The sequence below is a fragment of the Lepisosteus oculatus genome, chromosome 8, assembly GCF_040954835.1.
Source record: "Lepisosteus oculatus isolate fLepOcu1 chromosome 8, fLepOcu1.hap2, whole genome shotgun sequence".
NCBI lineage: Eukaryota > Metazoa > Chordata > Actinopteri > Semionotiformes > Lepisosteidae > Lepisosteus > Lepisosteus oculatus.
In genome coordinates this window covers 8,549,263-8,566,505 of record NC_090703.1, presented here as the reverse complement: position 1 = coordinate 8,566,505, position 17,243 = coordinate 8,549,263, and the positions used below count along the sequence as shown (strand labels likewise).

Genomic DNA, 17,243 nt, shown 5'->3' with positions numbered 1-17,243 from the left:
CTATTATTTTTCACTACGGCATCCTTGCCCAACAGTGTCTCCTTGTGGATCTGCTCAGCACTGCACTTCACAAAATATGTTAAGAGGATGAGTCCAGTAGGGGGCAGACAAGCAAAGCGCTAGTAATGCGGGTACCTCGGAATTCTGTACATAGTAAGGTAAATATTATTCACATATAACATTGTGTCGCGCTGTACAGTGGGTTAACAACAGCAATCTAACCGGTGTTATTGTTTTACTATCTAATGCTGTGATTTTAGAAATTCACTTCTAATAAAAAAAACTATTACAAACGCGATTATTCCCAAAACAAGGCTGTGCGTGTGTTTCAAAACTCCAAAAAGTTTTATTTTCACATTTTGAAAGCAAAAGACTGAGTCCCGCTATATTGCTCAGGCTGCACTGCAGCGTCTATTCACAGGCGCGATCCCACTACTGAGCGGCACGGGGGCTTTGGCCTGCTCCGTTTCCGACCTGGGCCGGTGCACCCCTCCTTAGGCGACCTGGTGGTCCCGGGCTCCCCCAGGAGCACCATATCGATACCGAACTTAGTGCGGACACCCGATCGGCATAGTCCGCTGCAGCTCAGAACTCCTGAGCTCAAGCGATCCGCCAGCCTCAGCCTCCCAGTAGCTTGGATTACAGGCGCGCGCCACCGTGCCCGGCGAGAGAGAGCTGCGCTTGTAGAGCTCTTCACTTGCCGCCACCCGTGACGTCACAGGTTTCAGAATGCATTGCCTAGCGCTGCCTAGCGGTGGAAGATTGAACTTAAACGTACTTTGAATGTAACAGCTTAATTTTCCGCAATATTTTAACGAACACTAAGTGTGTTTTGATAATACATAACGGTAATTGTCTGATAACAACACTAATCATATGAAATTCTCTACATTTAGTTGACTTCTAAAGGGTTATTATAAAATGTCCGAAATAATCACAACGGATTTAAATGGTTCTGTTGATTTCCGATTACGTGGAAAGTTATGTATGTATATCCTAGTGACACAGGACTTTTATTTCGTTCTGGTACTCGCAAAATATACTGGCAGACAACAGTATTGAGTTCTACTGCATGTCAGAAGAGATTTAAAAAGGCTACCACCTAGAACTTGGTGGACAATCACAGAGCCTGCAGTTTCATTCCATCACACCTCTAAACGACTTAAATCATATCAATCCTTATCAATTGTCCTTATGGGATCAATTTAACAGCATTTCTCAGCTCTTAGGGAGCTTGGGCTTTGAAGAAATGCATTGTGCAGACACACTGACCTCTCCAGGAGCGGGACTGGACAGCCCTGCTGCAGGCACACTGACCCCTCCACGACCGGGACTGGACAGCCCTCCTGCAGGCACACTGACCCCTCCACAACCGGGACTGGACAGCCCTCCTGCACGTACACTGACCCCACCAGGACTGGGACTGGACAGCTGTGCTGCAGACACACTGACCCCACCAGGACTGGGACCGGACGGCCCTGATGCAGGCACACTGTTGTTGATTTTGAAGAAATTCACTGGATTGACCATCAGCGGCTTTGAGGATTCTAAATACTTATATCACCCCCAATAGTCTCTGCTGTTCAGTATGATAAGGTTCAGGTACTCTAGCCCGACAGTGCAGGACACTCCCTTAGACCCGGGCAGAGCTCTAGATTCTTGCTAGTTTAATAAAACATCACTTGATTTCTATGCTATGCTTCACATTCACCGAGTCCCGAGTGGCTCCTTCTTAGGGGTGTGTGCAGAGATTGCAATGCATCCTGTAAAGCCCTTTGAGTGGAGTATCCAGAAAAGCACTATATAAGTGTAAGCAGTTATTATTATTATCCCGTCTTCGTGTCTTCTGCAACCCTCACAAGTGTTCTGGGCCAGAGCCCTGACCAGGGATGACAGGAACTCCAGGGCCAATGGCACATTCCCTCTCCCTTTCCAAATGCAGCAGCGAGATGGGGAAACAGTCAAAGCCTTACAACTTTACTCATTATTAACCCCTCAGTATGCAAGAACGCCCCTACTGGTCACATCCTAGTACCACAAGTTACTGATTTTCAAATTCAATAACAATTGTAACCGATAGTCCAAGTACTGTGCTCAAGTTTAAATTTTACACCAACTAGCCCTTCTATATTTCCCCAACATATGCCTATACCAACTACCTCAGCTTAAGCCAGCATCTATCCTGTCGGAGTTATGCAGAAGAGCCCACATTCCCACTGCTTACCTGCAGGTGGCTTCAGAAGACCCTGGGAACGTCAGACTTCCTCTCCGCCGCATCAGCGCGTTTTCCAGAAAACGTGTTCATTTACAACAAAGACACACACACCTTTAGTTTTTTTTAAAATAACATTTAATTAGTATGGAACAGGGTAACCAAGACATACATGTTGGGGGAAAAAAAAATACAAAAAGGAGAGATCACAGAGCTCCTTCGTAGCCCCCCAAAAAAAAAAACGAACACTAAAAATCGGACACACAACACGGAATAAAAAAAAAGCTATATCTGTTCGTAACAGAAATGTAAATTGTATCACATCTAGTGATTACACATCATATATATTTTTAATATATATTGCAGTATAAAAAATTCATAAAAATACATTGTAAAACTGGAAGTAACAATGATGTAACAGCAAGACTGTAAACAATAGATATATATATATATGTGCTTTAATGACGCCAGCGCCAATAGAGCCGGTTCAACCGGAGATTGCCTTACTCAAGGGCAGGATATAATCAATATTATAAAATACTACAGCTGTTATTTAAACCAGTATACATTGGCAAAAGGAAGGAAGTTGCTGTCTGAGTACCTGAGACCAGGACAGATCTTCTGAACCTCGTTAGAGTGTTTCGCTGACGGACAGACATGACTGTTTGTTGTGTTTGTAGTGACGGCAGCAATAATCTCGTGGACTGAATCCGAGGGACGGGGAAGACCAAACCAGCCCCCCCCCGCTGCCAGCCCCTAGTCTCGCGCAGCTAACCTCAGACCCCCAGAACTCGCCAGGAATCTCAACTTCCTTCAAATCCTTCTCATGCAGATCGCAGTGCTGCCGGCTCCAGCAGCTTTTCGTTTTGTTTCGTTTGTTTTAAAGTCCAGGGTGCGAGAGGGTGCCCCCAGCAGCCAAGCCAGTCCCCTCACTTGGCAGCCAGCTGCTCCAGCAGGGGGTTGGCCTCGCTGTCGGGGGTCTTGACGCTGTCGGTCCGCACGATGCAGGTGGGCCGGTGCCGGTTCAGCATGACGATGAGCTGCTGCCTCTCGTGCTTCAGCTCCTCGATCTGGGCCTTCAGCTCCGCGTTCATCACTTCCAGGCGCTCCGACTCCTGCAAGGGAATTCCAGACGCGTCACACGCTGGGAGTGCCCAACTCTCAGGGGCGGCGGCGATGAAGCTGGACCAAAGGGATCTCTTTTTAAAAATTGGACCTCAAAGGGCACCCATTTTCTGATTTTCACCCCAGCTTTCACGTTTTTAACTGACAGTCTACGTCTGTTATTAATTCCGCCCAACAAATGATTTTTAACAAGATAATTAGTCTAGTTAAGCATTTTAAGCATGGCCAGCAGCCATATCACCCTGCAACTCACAACTGGCAACCCACTGAAGCTAAACAGGTGTGAGCCTGGTCAGTACCTGGATGGGAGACCTCCTGGGAAAAACTAAGGTTGCTGCTGGAAGAGGTGTTAGTGGGGCCAGCAGGGGGCGCTCACCCTGTGGCTCATGTGGGTCCTAATGCCCCAGTGTAGTGACGGGGACACTATACTGTAAACAGGTGCTGTCCTTCGGATGAGATGTAAAACAGAGGTCCTGACTCTCTGTGGTCATTAAAAATCCCAGGGTGTCTCTCAAAAAGAGTAGGGGTGTAACCCCGGCGTCCTGGCCAAATTTCCCATTGGCCTTAACCAATCATGGCCTCCTAATAATCCCCATCTATGAATTGGCTTCATTACTCTGCTCTCCTCCCCACTGATAGCTGATGTGTGGTGAGTGTTCTGGTGCACTATCCATCATCGCATCATCCAGGTGGGGCTGCACATTGGTGGTGGTGGATGGGAGTCCCCATTACCTGTAAAGCGCTTTGAGTGGAGTGTCCAGAAAAAGCGCTATATTAGTGTAAGCAATTATTATTGTATCATATTATTGAGGTGTCAGATAACAGGGGAACAGAGGAAATGTTGAAAATGGATTATAACTTAGTTATCAAGATGTTAATTTTAATGTTAATGTTAATTCCTCCCTGCACAGCCAGGAGCTGGAAAGGGACAACTGTACATGTCAAGCCTGCTCCTGGCCTTTAAACAAGGCCTCTGGGCATGAGCTGGCTGGGGCGTGATCCCAGGAGGAGTGGGTCAGAGTGCTGCTTCACCCTGGGAAATGAGACCGCTGGGGCACACAGCACCTGCGCCGAGCTCTGCACGCACTTTCCGAGAGTGAGCCATGGGGAGCGAACCCCCACCCACAGACCCCCAGAGCCAGGCCCACACATCGCCCGCCCCAGCGCCAGCGCTCACCCGCTGCAGAAACTCCGTCCGCTCTTTCTTCTTGTTTCGACAGCGCGCCGCGGCCACCTTGTTCTTCTCTCGCCTCCTTTTCCTTCGCTCCTCTTCCTCGTCCATCTGCGGGGCACACAAGGAGAGGACGCGGTCAAGCCAACGCCTCGGCCCAGGGACTGGGCCTGCAGCCGCCCAGGAGAAGTGTGTGCGAGTGGGGAAGGGGAGGGGGGTTTTAAAGAAAAGCCCCCCAAAGTTGGGAAACTACAGGTTTTAATAAAACACTACTTTCTCAGTACCAGCTGAAAGCCTTTGACTGCTCATAAGGGGGAAATATCAATTAAAGGTGATATTTTGTTTGGTTTCCAAAACTGCCTGTGCCCAAACAAACAAACAAACAAACAGTAAGTGCTCTATGGAAAAGATAGTACGTTGAGTTTTCGAGAAGATGGAATTAGAATTTGACATCCCCCCACCAAAAAAATAACGACGTAGTTCTCATTCGGACCTGCAGAGGGCGGTAGTAGCTAATGTTAGCTAACTTCACACAGCGCGTTAGAAAAAAAATATGTAGGAGGAAAATGTCAGTTTTTCCCCAAGTGCCAGAAAAAAAAATTAAACCTTTTCCTTTTCAACGGCCCTGCCTGCTTATTGAAATTTATTTTAAATATGCATGGTCTTGTAACACCCTAATTCACAGGTCCACAGAACAAAGCAGGCACCTGTATATAAACTGACACAGTATTTCTAAACACAGACCTTTGTGCAACAGTACCTAGCACAAGGCCAGACTTCTGAGAAAACCCCTGTGCACTTTCCTCTCATACGACACACACAGGGTGGACTCCTGCGGGCGCAGAGCTTGTGCCAGCTCTCTCCAAGTGTCCAACAGCCACTTCTGCAACAGAGTTTCTCTTTGAAAGCATACGAGACGAAGGTGCCTGTGCCTGGAGGACAGGGCCAGTCTCACCTCTCCCTTGATGGGCGCCGGTCTCTTGCCCAGCTTCACGCCCAGGAAGTGCAGTGGGGACAGCATGGCGCCGATGTTGCGGAGGTCGGCGTACTTCAGCTCGTCGGCCGTCAGGGTGGCGGCGGCGGGGATGCCGGCCAGCGGCCCGAGGCTGGGGAGGGAGCCCGCCGTCAGCGAGGGGTCGGGGATCTGACCGGGCATCATGTCAGGCTCAGCTCCACGCGCAGCTGCCGGGCAGAGGAGGGGCAACAGAAACCGTTACCAGGGGGGCTGCTGCCGCCACGGCGACCGGCCCCACCCGCGTCCAGCTCTGGACCCAGCATCCCAACACCCGACGCGAGACGCCACAGCGACACAGAGCAGAGCCGGGGTGGGGAGACTGGAAGGAAACAGCAATCGCGCCGTCCCACCTTGGAGGGAGCAGAAACCGCGCCGCAGCCAAACCTGCTAGACACACAGCAGCTACAGAAGCACCAAGGCCTTCCTTCCAGAGAGCCTCCTCCTGCCATTTCTCCTCCCACACCCAACCCATCCACCGAGCCAAGCAGCCCCCATCACACCAGCAACATTGCAATATCATCATTGACTACCTCTGCAACACTAGAGGAGACACGACCTGCCAACTTAAATTTTCAGATTGCCCTAGTCTCTCGAGCAACTGCAATGGCCTCTGAGGCCCTCTCTGTCTGCGGTGAAGGGACCCACAGCAAGGGATCCGTTTTTAGATGAGATATTACAAACGGAACCGTCTCTGAAGTTCAAGAAAAGCACTAGGTACCCATGAGGTGACAAAGATATGGCTTCTCAGTTTTAGCACAGCTGACCCTTGTCGGTGTTAAGTTTAATTTTAAAAAGACAAGATCATTTCTGAATTTCTTGTAAATACAAGAGACCGGTTGTATTTGCAAGAAAATGCTTGTATTTAAATGCAAAAATTTACAGGATGTTATTTCACTGCAGATATTTTTTTTCCCCCCACAAAAGCAAAATGTGAAATAACTTGTGAAGCAAGCCAGGCTTTGATAAATCCACCCTACAGTTTAAAATGTAAAAAAGAACAACAAATTGCATTAAGTATAATTTAGGGGAATGCAGCTTTAATGCACAGAGGAAATAGCTCAAGAAGCAAGGAATCTTTGTAATTATCGTAAGAGAAGGTCTTGGTAAAGACTATCGGTTAAATTAAAAACAAATGTTACAAACGACATAATACTGCAACCTGAGACCTACTCTGGGTATTCCACCCCTGCACCAAGAAGAGAAAAAAAAAAGTTATAATGATGTCTTGGCAAGGCCGGACCATCATTGCAAAATTGATTAGTGAAAAGCTGCAATTGAATCATCTTAATAATGGCAGTAAACTGCCTGACAGCACTGGGCAGGGAACCAAATCTGGGACAGCAGGTCTCCAACAAAAAAAGTAAATGAAGCTTTTTCCCTTATTACCTAATCGCGCTTTGCTGCAGCACATTATTAAAGAATACAGGGTTATGCAACCTCTTTTTTTTTAATGTTAAAAGATACCACCCCACACTCCACCCCATCCAGTGCTGTTTTAATCCGCGGGGAGATCCCGGCTTCAGTCTTTTCTCGTTACAGAGTCTCGTCGCTGCCGGACTGCACGGTGGCAGAACCAGTCCGTTTCCCCGAGCGCTCATCACGCAGACACCCTTGTTCAACACGACACTCTCCCTGGGTCAGCCGGGACCGAGCCAGCAGCAGAGGCATGAATTGTTGGCCTGGGACCGAGTGGGAGATCCAAGCCAGTTTCCAGCAAACCACTTTATTGTTATTAATTTTTTATTTTACAGTATCTATACTTCCATTTACAGCGCTCTTGGCAAAGCAAATGTGTTTTTACTGGAGCTGTAATGAAGAGCTCGACTCACAGGCAGACACAGACGCATTCCCCATTTAGCCCAAGGAGATTTGTGGAGAGCAGTGCCAAGAAACATGCTCTCCCTAGGTTTGCACAGTACAAGGTTTTCTGTGTGTGCAGGTCTGTGTGGGTGGCTGTCAATGTGAGGCGGACATACCAGCCTCACTGTTTTGTCCCCATCCTCAGCTTTCAACATCCTAACAGCCAGATCAGCAAAATTGACAATCACAGCGAGTTAGGCTGTTCATCTTAAATTTCACAAAGCTCTGCCTTCTCTTTCCTCAAAGTTCATTGTGCAGAGGGATTACTACAAAGGTTTCTCCTTGCTCATGCGGTTTTTCATACCTCACCTGTCCTGACTTGCCAAGCAAACTCAGCCACTCATTATCTGTCTGGTTTAAAGCCTAATTCAACTCCAATTTCAAGCCACAGTGCTTCTAGAACAGGATATTATGAAACAAGCCCAGTCTGTTTACCAACTGTTCCTCGGTTTCAAAAGTGCCAAGTCTGATTTCCAGAAACCATCTTAAGAGCTTGTGTGTGTATAGTACACAAAGTCAATAACGATACAAATTTCACAAATCCACCTAGGGAGGTAAAATTCCTTAGGAAAAAAAACAGACACCAACTTGAGACCTCTGTGGTTTTTGATAACTTCTGTTTCCATGCCAGACACGGCATTATCAAATCACTTTGAACAGATCAACTGCCCACTGGAACCACAAGGTTAAGGACAGGTACCCTAAATCCCTCAAACCTCCCCAGAAAACATTCAGAACTATGGTTAGTCTACAGCAGAGCTTTTGTATACATTTATCATCTCCTCCCCACTGCACTCAACAGGCTGGGCTTTCCTTTTTCCTCTTGCTGGCTGAAACATGATTGGAGCAGGTTTTTAAGGGCACAGGTACCTCTGGAGTCATTCTACTAGACATAACAGATTTCTCACATGCTCATGTTCTTGTTAGCCAAATGCTACTGAAATAAGTTGAGACTCCAATTGAAAAGCCAGCACAGACCCAGCACTGAGGACAGATGTCAGACACCCTGATCCCAATTGCTAAGAACTGGCCTGCTATAGCATTGCATTCTCATTACAGACAGTCCTGTCCTGACACCAAAACACCTACTGACTGGCCAGTATGGGCAAGCAGGTACTCGAGCAGTAAAAATAAAAAAATAACAACTTTTGTGTGTTGTTTTTACAGTTTAAATGGATAAACAAGACATCTTCACTGAACTTTGTTTGCAACCTATGAAACAAATGCCAGACTGGGAAGGAACTGACTGGGAGGCAGCTGGGGTGTTGACGCTCAAGATCTCGAACCTAAAAGCTTTCCTTACTGAGGTTAACAGAGAATGAGCTTTCATTTTGATGACGCAACAGCCCTGCTATGTTTTTGCAGCGAAGCAGAAAAAGCAATGCCACTGCAGAGGCCTGAAGAATGTGCCTGAAACAAAGAGTCTCACTCAAGAGGTACTAGGCTTGCAGGCACTGCTTTCTAGGACTGAGCAGTGGCAGCAGTGTCCGAAGTCTAGAGGGGAACAGAGCGGAAATGTTATGTACTAGTTATGAAATAGAATAAAACTGCACTCAAGAAATTCTGGCTGCTTGCCAGAACAAGCATACTTGGGGTTTTGGCTTTTTTCGGACATGTGTGTGCTTCAGAATTTTTTTTTATTATTTTTCCTGCACATTTTCTACAAAATACTGCACAAGCCTTTAGATCACTCCAGTTGCATAATTCATCTATGTCTAAACCCCGCGCCTGTCGAAATGGGACTATTTCCTGCTCCATTCCTCCAGGCAATTAACAGCTCCAGCTCTGAAGGAACCTTTAGCATAAAGAGAGCATTCTGATTCTTGGAAGATGAATGTTAAAAAACAACATTGCTAACAGGAGCAAGCTGAATAAAGGGAGCAGGCACTGAGTTTCCAGGCTCTGTTTAAATTCCTCTTATGTATTCCACATTGCAGACCCTGAATAAGTCAAATAAACACTTAAACTATCAGCATATCAATTGAGAGCTCATTAGGAAGAACATAAATGCACCAAAATTATTTCCACATCGTATGTTTAGAAAAATGAGGGAAACACTGGAGACAAAGGCAATGAACCCAAAACCCCTCCAAAAATGACTTCTTTCAGCAGCGAAAGGCTATGAAAACATAGCCACAATTTATTCTCGCTATTTATCTTCGCTCGTCTCCATTTCAGGCCTTTCTCGCACCAGAAGAGACACGGACATCTCATGTATCGATTTACTGCTGCAGAGGGAGGGTGAACTGTGAATTTTTCCCCTTTTTTTGTAAAGGGGCAAAAGATCACAACTGAAAATTGCACCGAATTTAAAACCTGTTATCAGACTACAATCAAGCCTATGATTTGTTGTACCCCACTTTTAGGAACTGTTCTGAGTGGAACGGTTTTATAGCACAAGCAAAATCTAAAAAGCTACAAAAAGAGACTTAATTAAGTGTGCAACCAATAAATGTTTTCCCATCAAAATTGTGGCAACCACATTTTATCAGAGACCCCAACAGAGGGTATGAGGGGCACCTCTGGAAACAATTGCCCCACCCCCAAAGTCTGCAGCACAGCTTAATGTCCACAAACCCAAGTTGTTCTGGGAACAAGAGTATATTTTCTGTGGTCTTAATCCTCCTTTCCTCTCTTGTCCAGACAGACAGAGTCTGACAAAGATTATTCAGCTCAGCAGCTGCAGAGCCAATGGCGTTCCCTAGCAAAAATAGGTTTTTTATTAAGCAACAGCAACTTGTTGGCCACTGTAAATTGTGTACTGACCACAAAAGACTCTCCTTTGTCCCTTTTGTCTCTTCCACACTGGTAGCTTTCAACACCAGCAAAGACCCAGCTAATGTCTACCGCTGGTGAGGCACATTTTAATGATATCCTAGTCTTTCAACTAAAGAGCGTTAGAAACTGTAAGAATTCAGAATTAAACATCTGCAGTGCATGCAGGCGTCACTGCTTCATAATGAAACCGGACTTGGCAGACATCACGTCTGAAAGGGTCGTTTTTTTGGCGTTGGAGGGTGGTTCAAATTCAGCTCTTAGTTTGCGAATCTGGAGAGGCTTGTACTGTACATGCAGCCTGGGTTCGTACATTTACTCACCACCAGCAGTCTTACAGAGGATTCCCCTGAGCGGGATCACTGTTCCACGAGAGCAGGAACCAGGGTGTACACTGTTTTCTGCCCCGTGCAAGACTTTGAAACTTCAACCAAGATCTTCTCGTGCCAGATTTACAACACCCATTCAAAAGTTTATTTAAGCTATCCAGGCAACTCCATGTCATTCATGGGAGTCAGTCAAGTTATTCTGGTGCATTACATTGCAAAAGAGCTGGCTAAGGAAACACCTTGTGTCTTATGTAACACACTGAACAGGTTTACGCAAGCAGAATGGGTTTCATTAACAAGCAACCAGCAGATCTGAAAAGGACGGCATGGTTTTGTTTAGGAGTCCATATGCTGAATACACACAGCATACGAAGCCAACAGATGAAACTACTATTGAGCTAAGAACCTGCGCAAAAGTGGCGAACCTGGTAAAAGCTCACAGAGACATCTTTTTTGGAGAAACAAATCTTTGCTGCATTTCGGAATGTTCTTTTTCACACTTTCCTGCGACAGAAGAAAATAATTGTATCCTTCAAAAACAAACAAAGGCATCCGGGCTATATGGATTGCCTTGTGATAAACAGGGTTTGGCATCTGCCATGACACAAACTGCACGCAGGGCAAACCTTAACACGGGCAGGCAGCCCCCGCGGGGTTCAGAGAGGACTGCACTGCTTTGTGAAAGCAGTCTCCAGGTTCCAGGTTTCTATGACACTCCTACTCCTCGGTGCACCCCTGAGCAGATAGGGGTTCGACCAACCATTCAAGAGAAAGCTATGTAGGGAAAATTAACATTGCATGCATCACTTTGGCAAGTTTAAAATTAAACTTTGTTCACAATCTGTTTAAAACAAACACAAGGCCTGAAAATCTGGAAGACACATGTGGGATACAATTTAACCTGCTTAGCTGTGCAATTATATTAATAAGCCAAAGTAATAAAGGCTTTAATGACTTTGACCTTTAAGGCATCTCAAAGCTGTTGTAATTTTATATACTTCTGAAATATCACCAAAACGATATCTTAATAGGCGAACTAACGAATGTTTGTGGCTTATTGTTGGATTGCTAGGAGTGTTCCCTTTAAAGACATGTTGGGAAACAGTTTTCAGATTAAGGCACTGAAAGTATTTTTGTTGGAATGACTGGAAGAAATCAGGAGCTTAACACCTTGACTTGCGTCATGAACCAAGCTCAACCTGCAATATCGCTGATGCGCAGGTGAGGTGTCAAATTCTGGCAATTAATCATTAATTGCTATCTTTTCTGGTTCTTGCCTGAAAAAAACAACAACATAGGACTCCTTAACATTACCCAAACATAAACACAAAATTACCCAAAATATTTTAAGTCTCTTCTCCTTAATTAAGAGCAATGTCATCTTTTTTCACAAAAATACAACAGATGGCTTTTAATAGCTGTCCTTGTCCCTTTGAATAAACCAGAGGCTTCAGGGTTTTGAAATATTTTCCTACCATTTATGTCCATTGCTTCCTTTGTCATTTAGAGGCTGACCGTAACATTTTGGGTGTACACCTTACAAGTTCTAGAACTGGAATTAAAAACCTGAAAATGTTCAACTTAAACATTCAATTCCTATAGATGTTTGTTTTCAAACAAAATCACTCATTCAGGCCACAATGGAATAAATACATAGGCTAACTACAGTATACTGACATCATATTGAAACTGTTGAGGTCTCACTTAAATAAATTGATGGGGTTTCAATGATAAAAGACCTGACAGCAACAAGATCATTAATAGGGCCCATATGACTTTTGTAACACCAATTATTTTAAACCATTTTGACTTGCTTGGACACCCACAAAGAGAACGAAGGGGGAAAAATCTTAAAGCAAAACATCTTATTTCACCATCTACTGAGGACATTTTTTTTGGTCCTGCTGGTACATCTCCATGACTGCATTTATTAAGCTTCATGAGTTTTCTGATCCTTTTCTCTTCAGGTGTTGCCAGAATGCTTAGTAAATAGTTTTAGTAAAAATCTGTTTTCTGAATTTGAACTGATCAGACACTTACACCCAAATAAATAAACTCCATCTCGTTTTCCACAAAGACATCTAATTTAAAAAAAAATGGTTTTCTTTTAGGTACTTATGAGACGTTTTCTTAGGAACACCTGTCTTTAAATATTCAAAATGTTTCCCTGGAAGAGTTAAGCAAACTCTGCACTAGAGCACAAGGGTTTCACCATTATACCGTAGTTTTATTAGAAATATCAAAAGAAACAACAGTCTAAATCACAGCCCTCAGCTATAGCATATCATACTAAATCCCAAATGTTAAGGTAAATTCAATTTGCTGGAATACTCCGAGGAGGGATGGATCTTTTTTTTTTTTTTAAATCGCTTCGAGGCAGTCAAAAGTATATGAAGAACACATGACGTCCCATAATCGTTAAACTTGTACTTGTCCTCCGTGATCGTGCAAACAAAAAAATATAGTGTATTAAGTTTTCTGAGTGCAAAGTGTTTTAATATAACATTGGGGAAAAAACATACGCACGTATAGTACATAACACGATGTTACTAGACCTCCGTGACTATGACAGAAAAGCGTAATTTCAGCATTTTTACAGGAAGCCATGTTCATGAAACTCGGTTCCAAGGGGAAATGCTTTCATTCCAAATGAACCAAGTGTGACAAACCCAGTTATTGATACATAAGCAGTGCCACACTGTAGAAAACTGCCTACTAGCACAGACATGGCACATTAAGCTTGGGTCATCGCACCGCACAGGAAATATTTCTGAAGAATTCGCCGGGAAAGCAAGTTGAGCTGCACAGATTTATGTTCCATTCCTGCGTTTCACGGGGAAAACGCTTCATCTCATAGCAGTTCATCTGCGTTTAGCCCCGCAAAGGATGCATCAACTACAGAACGCCCACATTAATTCGACCATTTAAAATGTGTATATATACACATTTTTAAAGCTGCGGCCCTTTGATATCAAAGCATGAATCATGTGTTTCACGAACACCTACACAAGTAATACCCAAATTAATACCTGCACGGAATTCTCATGTTCCTGCTGTGCATTATTTTTCACAACCACATCTGTTACAGCTTTCAGCGATTCAGCAGGCATGTAGCACATTGTCATTTTTTGACAAACATTAGTCGAACAGCTAAGTTGAATTCCTTATTATTGCAAGTGCAAAAACGATTTACTTCTGTGGTCTTTAAGTCACTTATTAAACATGCTTCCTACCCTACTCTATTCGCTTTAGAGGAGTTCCAATTTGTTTTTAGAGACAATCCTCACTTGAAAAAGACACATTGTGTAAAGACAAATTTGTAATAAGTTCTAAGAACTAAAGAATTGCAAAAACCGAACGTGTAAAAAGAATGATGAAGCAGTAACAACTTTGAAGTACTTGTGACATTTCATCTCAAGGCAAATTAACTTGAAAATGTGCTCAACTCAAATCATCATCTGCTCTAGAAGGGGCAAAACGTTTTCCTCCATTTGTGGATAAACGTTCACAAAACCCATTTTTAAAAAACTACACCAAACAACTTCCAAAGCGGAAGTTGTTGTTCAATTAGTAATGTTCTCTGTCTTACGTAACGTCGTGTAACTTCTGTAGCTAATTAAACGCCGTTAACTTTAATGGTCTAACAACAGAGCTCACACTAATGCAAACAAGTCTACGTAAAAAAAAACCGGATCGACACGCATTTTCATGTTTCATCTGACTCTCATTAGTTACTTTTCTGTCTCAAATCTCTAGTTATTATTGCTGGAAAAAAGCAAGCGAAAGTGCCGAGTACTCAATATTGTGCAACATATTGCAAAAAATGTGCAGACGAAGAAAGGGCACCCAGCTACACAATGCATGCAAAACAATAGTATTGCTTACAAAAAAAATAGATAATATAACTGACAATCCTACACCCAGATAGGCATGACGCTTGTTCTGTTCATACACCAGGCACTGCAGTCCGAAACCTTGTTTTAAAAAAAGTGGCCAAACTTTATTCAAACTCGGTGCGTGACTCTAACTGATAGATGTCCAATTATAATATTTTTTGTCAAAAAAAAAAAAGATCTCTTCTATTTACCTGACTTTACTCCTAAATCCGATAGACGTTCTTTTTTCAGGTCAGCTGAAGGTCGGACGTAGGTTTTAAAGAGTGGAAAGCGTTGCATCAGCCCGTTTTTATACCGATCCCTATCTGGGAGGGTTTGGGAATGCGGAACCGACTTAAGCCTCCGCCATACGTAAGCAGGGATGTAAAAATACAGTACAACGCAGAAGAGAGGGAGAAGAAGAGAGAAAAAAATCTGGGTGGCTCCACCCCTAGCGACCAGAAAACAAACAACACGGCAACTGTTTCAGCTTCCAGCTGGAGAGACCTCGTGCAGTCCACCCACGCGAGGCACACGGGAATCCCTTGTAAATAAATGCACCACACCTGACGTACGTAACGTGTCACCACGGGACCGAAAAAGAAACTAAACATGATGCAATTAAATCAATACTAAAACAAAGCAGCGCCGGTATCAAACAAAACTAAAAATCTTCCATTTTGCCGTCGTGCATCCTCCACTGGTATTGCAGACCTATGACAAAAATGAGAAACTCACAAAACGAAAGTGGTTGTTCAAAATAAAGCTGTTAGTGAAGCCATCAGCTGTCCCAACAGGACAAGCATATTAGTAATACCCTGTATGTAGCAGGGACACCGAAGCTACACACTAAAGTACTCACGCACAACGTCTAACGAGGTCTATTTCTCTGCGATAGCGGTTTGTGGTCTTCCTTTTCTGCCCAGATGAAACTGACATCGTGCACGAGGTTCTCACTACAACATAACTTCTGCGTGTGTGATACGAGCTCGCTTGCGATTTCACACTCTCCTGTGTCGTGGTCGCTGGGGGGTGTGTGTGTGAGAAATAACTCCACGGAAAACGCTGCCCTGGCGCAGAGAACGCAGAAAGTCTCGAGTAAGAAGCAGCTGGAAGCCAAACGGTTATGTTTTAATTTTCAAGGAGCCCAGCACCTTCATTATAAACTAACATTTCGATCCCGGAATCCCTGAATTCTCTATTTACACATGACTGTGTGGGCTAGATTTAACAGCAACCGCACCTGTGATGACACCACAGTAAACGGTCTTATCAGCAACAATGATGAAACCGCATACAGGAGCGAGGTAGCAGAGCTGGTGGAGTGATGCCACAACAGCAACCCCACACGTAACATCGGCAAAACAAAAGGGATTATAGTGGACTTCAGGAGGCGCTGTGGACGTCGGACTCCCATCATCATTCACTGGGCTCCAGTCGAAACTGTCAGCACCTTCAGGTTCCTCGGTCTCCAGATCACTGAGGGGCTGAGCTGGCCAGAGAACACTGCTGCCATCCTCACTAAAGCCCACCAGCGCCTTCACTTCCTGAGACAGTTAAGGAAGTGGGGGTTGAGCAAGACAACACTCACCAATTTTTACCGTAATACCATTGAGAGTGTCCTGACCGGTGGTATTACGGTGTGGTGTGGTGGAGCCACAGTACAGGAGAGAAAAGCCATACAGAGGGTTGTGAGGTCCGCGCAGAAGATCACTGGGACCGAGCTACCCTCCATCGACCAGATATATCTCGATCGCTGCCACAACCGGGCTCGAGCTACACTTCGGGACCCAATTCACCCTGGCCACGATCTGTTTTCACCCCTGGGTTCTGGTAGGAGGTATCTCAGTATCAGAACACTGACAAATAGATGCAAAAACAGTTTCTTCCCCCAAACAGTCCGCATCTTAAATAGCTCAAATTGGCACCTGCACATATTAGCACCTGCACTTTAAGGTACTGCACTGTTGGCACTATGTCCTGTCTTGGCTGTATTATCATGTCTATTGTCTAAACTTATTTTCCATGTCTGTTTGTCATTTGTGCCTAATTTTTTTTCTCTAATGTTACTGGGTACAGCTGAACGAGTAAGCATTCCAATACACTTGTTGTATATGGCAAATAAAGAAATCTTAAATCTTAAATCTTGAATCGTGAATCGTGAATCGTGAATCGTGAATCTTGCCAGGTTTCTCTTCAATTTGAATTCTCGCTGAGTACTATAATGGAAGTCCCTTTTTCCCCTCTCATCACAGAGTCTCCAGTGTGTGCTTTTAACGGTGACTGGACTGAAATTCAGCAGCTACAGCTGAAGCAAGCCCGATCAACTACTGAGGGGCAAGAGACACAGCTTCAACCCGCAGGAGATAAAAAGGGGGTTTTACAATTCAGTATAAAAGGCACATCCAGAGAAATAAGTACTGTGACCTTTATTTCTCAAAAGAGGGGATAGTATCAAACTTCTATAATATTCCTGTGCAATTATCATCATTTACATTCAAGAGTTTCATTATTACGGTTTTTGAGGATGTTAACAGAAACTGCACGAAAAGGGAGAAACTGGACAAACAGGCCCCTGTTGTTTCCTTTATAGATGCAGATGTAAGACCGTGGAAATATTGATATTTTTATATATTAAGAGGGATGAAGCCAGGTTTTATGCAATTACTATATAACAATCTTTTATCCTTTAACGCAGCATTTGTAAGATAATATGATATTAGAGTGCCATGTTTAAGGCACTGAAGAAAGGCACTGAGTGTTTTGGAAAGGGAAATACTGGGTATTATAAGAAAGGCCCTATTACTGATGCCGTGCCCATATAGTGCAAGTACAAAGACTGCACTATATGGGCCAGCACGAGGTATAAATCACTTAGGTC

General features: G+C 44.2%; 1 protein-coding gene across 1 annotated transcript; it reads right to left on the bottom strand.

Annotated features, from left to right (window-relative positions):
- Positions 1 to 2,335: 2,335 nt before the first annotated feature.
- On the bottom strand, positions 2,336 to 14,776 carry jdp2b (Jun dimerization protein 2b). Its single transcript, XM_006632200.3, has 4 exons — positions 14,575 to 14,776; positions 5,464 to 5,690; positions 4,515 to 4,619; positions 2,336 to 3,327 (listed from the first exon to the last, which is right to left on the bottom strand). Exons 1-4 carry the CDS (start codon positions 14,660 to 14,662, stop codon positions 3,142 to 3,144), a joined length of 606 nt encoding a protein of 201 aa, XP_006632263.1. The 5' UTR covers positions 14,663 to 14,776; the 3' UTR covers positions 2,336 to 3,141.
- Between the last annotated feature and the right edge of the window lie 2,467 nt (positions 14,777 to 17,243).

Coding starts and splice junctions, on each gene's coding strand:
- jdp2b (XM_006632200.3), bottom strand. CDS start 14,662: ATGCAACGCTTTCCACTCTTTAAAACCTACGTCCGACCTTCAGCTGAC. Junction 5,691..14,574: donor GGATTTAGGAGTAAAGTCAG/GTAAATAGAAGA, acceptor TCTGCCCGGCAG/CTGCGCGTGGAGCTGAGCCT. Junction 3,328..4,514: donor GGACGGAGTTTCTGCAGCGG/GTGAGCGCTGGC, acceptor ATTCCCTTGCAG/GAGTCGGAGCGCCTGGAAGT.